Source organism: Callorhinus ursinus, unplaced genomic scaffold (genome assembly GCF_003265705.2).
Source record: "Callorhinus ursinus isolate GAN/ISIS: 27379988/994484 unplaced genomic scaffold, GSC_fseal_2.0 scaffold2, whole genome shotgun sequence".
NCBI lineage: Eukaryota > Metazoa > Chordata > Mammalia > Carnivora > Otariidae > Callorhinus > Callorhinus ursinus.
The window spans coordinates 37,628,714-37,634,713 of record NW_027397064.1 but is presented as its reverse complement, the minus strand read 5'-3'; the positions used below and the strand labels follow the sequence as shown (position 1 = coordinate 37,634,713).

The window sequence follows — 6,000 nt, the reverse complement described above, 5'->3', positions numbered from 1 at the left end:
AATCAGATATCCGTGAATACAGGGAAGTGTCTCATTTTCTTAAATGTATCTATGGCAGCAGCACTGGTTAATCTAGTTGTGAAAAATTAACCAAAAAGAAACTATTGGACTATGAGAATTCCACAGTTGACAGATTGTTGGTCTTTCGCTTAAAAAAAAAAAAAAAAAAAACCTATGCCATCTGTTTACAAAAGATGAGAAATGTTGGAGAAAATTATTTCCCTTAGGGCATAATGCTACAGCCATTTAGAGAGAGGTCTCTGGCATTTTCCGTGAGGCTTTGGTACAAGGAAAAAGACAGCATCAGGTCTACACGGTCATTGACTGAGAAAAACAAAGATGATTTCCTCTGGTCCTTATTTTAGTTTTACTCTTTGAACTTCCAGCAGTTTATTTATTATTGTTGTTGTTATTTTTAATTGGGTACAGATTGTTTTAGGAATCATCTTGGTTCCTTTTTTGAAGTTGGTTTTTTTTTTTTTTGAGACTGGTTTCTAAAGTGCTCCACCTCCACCACCTGTCACTCTACGGGGGGCTACGGCTTGAGGACACTCACCAGTTCTGAGCTCGGCTGCGGACTGGATGGTGAAGGGCAGCGGCAGAAGGAGGTGGAGGTGCAGATTTGGAGGTAGGTGGCAATGCAGTCTTTCAAAATAAAAATCCCCACGCTGCAGCTCTCTGATAAATTTTCATACACTCCGTGTGCCCAGAGAAATAAAACTAATCTATCCAATGTAATTCTCTCAGAAGGATTTTCTCCTTACATACAAAACCCCTTGGAAATTCACCTCCTCACCCCATCATTTCTATGTGATTAATCATATGTTGGTCATCTGTCACTAGATGGCATCATGTAGTGTTTCTTAGCAGCAGTTAACTAAGTTGGCAAAATTATAGCGTGGGCCATTTTTTCCGTATTTTCTTCTTTGGTGTGGATCTAGAGAATCTAAATTGGATACTGGATATTTCATCTTTATTTGCTTTATGGGTTTGGTTTTGTAAAATGTGTATGTTCTTTGAGATTCTTCTTCTCAGTGTGTCTTGCGAGGATGGGACCTCAATGATTCTGAGTCTTAAATAAATAACAAATTAGTTCTTCCTCTAAATTTTCTTCCAAGTCACACACACAAATATTTACTTTGAGAGACTTTGCAGAAATAAAATAAAGCTCAACACATTCAGGATCTTTACCTAGACATGCAGGCAGAACAAAATATATGTATGAAATTTGTTTTATCTAAGCATGGCCAGTTGCCAGTTGAAATCTACTCGTGGATAAGCCAGGCTGATGGAATAATATAAAAACGATCCGTTGATGCTTTCAGAAACCTGTGAAATTTATAAAGGAAATATAACAACGATAAATAAGGAAACCTGCCATAAACAGAATGAAAGTTAATGGTCACTGTCTTATACTTTCCCAGATGTGACAGATAATGATAACCATTTTCCCCCAGTTTTATTGAGACATAACTGTCAATGACCATTTTTATTTGTTGTATTCCAATCAACCTTATGTTACTGAAGAATGGAATCTAACTTCTATGCTGTCAGTAAAACAAGACAAATCTTTCTAGATTTTAATTCTGACTTAATGACCTGGAAATTTGTAAATAGTAACAGATGATAAAATGTATTATTTGTAGTGAGGCTACCAAGATAGATGACATATAGATCAGATGATAGATAGCATCTAATCTAGTACTTGATGTTCTAAATAATTGTCTAAAATCTGTAGTATTAATTTTCTGTTTTCATTTACTTATTTACTATTTGGAAAGACAGTTCTGTTTCAATTTGTCTTTTTATTTTATTGTATTTCATTCATTCAACAAATTTTAGCTGAATACCTATGTTGGATTAGTTACTAGAGATGCAAAAATAAATAGGACACTAAATTTGCCCTCAAAAAGTTTTTAGTTCTTTGTGTTGTTAAGCATCCATACAGTAAGTTTCAGAATCAATCATTGGGGGTAGGGGGAGGAAGGAGAGAAGGAGAGTGGGAGAGAGAAAGAAAAAGAGAAAATGCAAAGAGTCTTAGATGAGGCAACGAGATGCATGGTTACTGTCACAGCTCTGCTAGTAGACCCCGGAGCTCCCTCATTGTATGTGTAAATGAAGTAATTTTATATAAAAGTATTTTGTAAACTATAAAATACTTTTTAAGTGTAGAGCTTTTTAAAGCTTTCTAATTTCTTCCTGTAAGAACCCCGCAGTTTTCAAATAGAACTCTGATCCTGCAATCAAGTCTTACTTCCTTTTAATTTAGCCTCTATTTCAAAATTCAAAACTCTATTTCAAAATTCAAAATTGCATAAATAAACCCCATTAAATTTCCAGCTCACCTTGTAAAACAAAACAGAAACACTATGATCTTGGAGAGTGAAAAGGTAGGAGGCTAAACTGAATAGCCCTGTGCTCACATCACACTCTGAAACTTTAAGACCCTGGGATGATCACTTTCCCATTTTCTACTCTGCTAATTCTTGCTGCTTCCCTTGATTTCTGCAGATGAGAAATGGAATCTCAAGCACATTCTGTTACAATAACATATGTGGGATAAAGAGACCTCTAGAAAATTTCATTCTGGTCCTATAACTTTGCCTCTTTTACACTCTGCTGGTAGAAAAAAGAAATAAAGACCTAGTTGATGGCTGGATTAGGAGATTCAGTACAACACCACCTATTCTTAGACTTATTTGATAATTTCACAGAATGCTTCTTACTTTTCATTATGGCCAGTCATTTCATACTCTCTAATAGGGAAGTCAGAAAACTTCTTTTTCCACAGATTGTATGCAGAAATCAATATGTAAGGAATGCCAAACTCAAATATATTTAAGACCAAAATGAAGAACACACAAAATGGTGTCCTCTGTCAAGTCCTTGATTGGATCTGGATGTGTAGAGAGGTGTTTTATCTTAATTTCCTAGTTTATTATCTGAAGATTTTGTCTTTTATTTTGTTACTCTACTAAGTTGCATTTTTGGTATGATGACAGCTTACCAATAAAGATAAACTTCTAATTAAGCATTTGGGCTGAAAATATTCCCTTAATATATCGGTATTTTCTTTTTTTTGAAATAGTCTTATTTCATGAGGAAAAGAGAAAGAAAGTTATTTGGATTCATTCTACCTATAGAAAATTATGCCTATCCTTACTTTGAATGATTAGTTTGGTTCTAGAATATTCATTTGCCATCAAACATGGGCTGGGAGCAAACTTGAAAGATTGGAAATGAAAGGTTAGAGACCAAGATATCTACTTACCATATTATTTGTTTTCTGGCTTTCCCTTCATTTTTTAGGTTTATGACATTTTTCTCTTTCTTTAAAATATTGCCTCAAGCCAACAAGTGTCTTAAGAATGACTTATTAGTATTTGTGCACAGAAACCTAGAAAGTAGAATTCTATATCATCAGTTCCAGAGACCTTAGCATTTAAGTCTTTTGCCATCAGTATATTTGGGTAAAAAGATGGTTTTTATCATAAAAGTGTATGTACCTACATTTAACCATGAACAAAACGTCCCTGGAAAGAAGCAGAGATTGTTTAAAAAATTATTCTGGGAAAGTGTGCTGAAGCTTTTCCCTAAAAATAAAATGGCATTTCATCAGTATTGGTCATTTTTTAGCCACATATGACAAATGATCACAGATGCTCATAAAAATCTAAAAGGAACTGAATGTTGTTCTCTTCTGACATGGCAAAATATCTTTCCTTTAACTGCATTTTAAAACAAAAACAAACTTTACCATTTTGATTAAAGAGAATACAGGAAGCCATATGGTCCCACCCAGAGTTCCTGCATTCAAAATGTCCTCATGGGGAAGAAAGTTGAAGGTGTTTTTAAGAACAGAACTTTCATGTTTCTGCCTCTAAACAATGGTACTTCCTGTTTTGACCTCTAACCATGCTAGGCTATCAAAAAGTAAGATGATGGACTTCTCCTTTTGACATGGCGAAGAACATTTTTACTCCCTTCCACCATGTGTATTTAGAGTGAAGATTATCAAAGCTCAATTTCCCTGAGGCTCTTTACCTTGATCTATGGTCTCCCAACAAAGGTTGGGATTTTCAAAAATTTAGTTACCTAGCCATGAGCCTGGTCTTAAAGTCAAGAGAATATTCGTCATCCCAAATATAAGTAAAAAGCTACATGTTGCCTTTAAATGGCCCCAGCGTTTTACTAAAAGTTATTAACAGCCCTTAACAGAGTCAGGACTCTGTGACTGCCTCTAATTTAAGATACCTTCTTTCAAAAAAGAGAGAGAAAACATGAGAAAGTAAGAGGGGAAGGAAGGAAGGAAGGAAGGAAGGAAGGAAGGAAACAGAAAAGAAGGAAAAGAGAAAATGTAGGAGGAAGAGAGGAAGGAAGAAAAGAAAGAAAACTTAGAGTAGAACGAGAAGGCCATCACTACCAAGTGATGTCAGACTGGCCAGCGCTCCGAGAGAGAGGGCCTCAGGCCCCTCACTGAGAGGGTTCTTGGCTTTGGGCAAGAAAGAATTCAAGAGCAAGTCATTTAGAGAAAGGGGCAAAGATTTATTAAGTATTAAAGTAAGAAAGAAGCTACTTCATAGACAAAGTAGCAGTCTCTTCTCCCAGGTGAGGAAGAGGGATTTTCCCTTTGCCTCTAACAAAAGGTTTTATAAGGTTTTTTTGTTTTTGTTTTTGTTTTTTAAATTAGCTAACCATAGGGGCACCTGGCTGGCTCAGTTGGTTGGGCGTGGGGTCTTCCATGATTTGGATCTTGTGACTCTTTTTATGATCTGCTGACTTTTAGAGTAAGGGTTAGTTAGCCTAAAACCCAAATGGCTTTACTTTGGTCAACTTGTCTCCCAAGGCTTCCTTCTCTCCTGCCTCAAAAGTAAGAAAAAAACTACTTGGAAGATTCAATAATCTGAGTACCTGTTGCTTCCCGAAACCAGAAAAAAATTTTTTTTTAAGCAAATCACTTAGTATAAAAAGTAACTCATGTTAGTTTTTGAAAAGTAGGTACAGACTAATGGAATGCTGAAGATGTATGACCTCAAAATAAATAACAAAAGCATTTTAGTAGGTAATGTCCTCAAAGTTTTTTTTTTTTTTTTAAAGAAGTACTATACATTGAAAGAGGGCACTATTTAAAGTGGAAAAAAATTTCAGCAACAATTCCGTTTTCTGTATTTTTGTGAGAATGACAGTTTATTAGAAATGAGAATATATTTTCTCAACAAAAAAGACAAACCTTATCTTGGAATCCCGTCTCCTTCAATTCTTGAAAGAAGTTATATATTTCTATATCCATAAAACAGCAATGTGTTGGCTTTCTTCCTCAGATTCTATAAAATCTTCCTTAAATATAAATGCATATACTATTATGTATATATATATACATATAATTTAAATTATATATGCATAAATATAAATGTTTTAGGAAGATGTAAGTGACTGCTTTTTTAGAAATAGTTCAGTAATTGGGATAAATACAGTAAAAATAAATTACTTCAAGCATTTATTATTATCAATAATGATTTATGTATGGCTTTTTTAAAAATAAGAAATTTATATGTTTCAGATGCAAATTCCAGATTGTTACTCATACCAAAAGATACTAAAACAATAAAACATTTGCTAAAGCAGAAGATAAGCAAAACATCCTCCAAGGTGTATTGATGTAGGTAATAGCAAAATTGTTAAAACTGCTAATCCCACTTGGAAATCTGTGCAACTTGATGAGCAAATGCATGAAAGATATTAATGGGATATCTGAGAAGACCAAAGATAATTAGAAAAGTCAATTCTTAGAATGCATTGTAGGGCAAAAATAAGTTTTAAATGCAGATTTTCTGGCACAATAACAAAAGTGATGAGGTTTTCCTGACTGATATTTCTATAAATTTATAAAACTGAAATAAAAATGGGTAACTCAAAAAGGAATAAAACAACAAATACTTTGTAAAATAATTTTGCTGTAAAAATGATCACTGGTACATCCTCTCCTTAATTCTTGATTTA

The 6,000-nt window shown here is 34.1% G+C and overlaps 1 protein-coding gene across 3 annotated transcripts in view; it reads left to right on the top strand.

Annotated features, from left to right (window-relative positions):
- The first annotated feature begins 304 nt into the window (after nt 1–304).
- SLC39A10 (solute carrier family 39 member 10) overlaps nt 305–6,000 on the top strand; it is a 132,558-nt gene continuing 126,862 nt past the window's right edge. For 2 of the 3 annotated variants that reach the window (XM_025894414.2, XM_073880961.1), the window contains exon 1: nt 305–628. Coding sequence is in view for 1 of the 3 variants with exons in the window: in XM_073880963.1 (XP_073737064.1) it covers nt 583–628 (46 nt within the window). In the remaining 2 variants the exon portion in view is untranslated. The remainder of the gene's footprint in view (nt 629–6,000) is intronic. The other variant, XM_073880963.1, reaches the window with a different exon arrangement.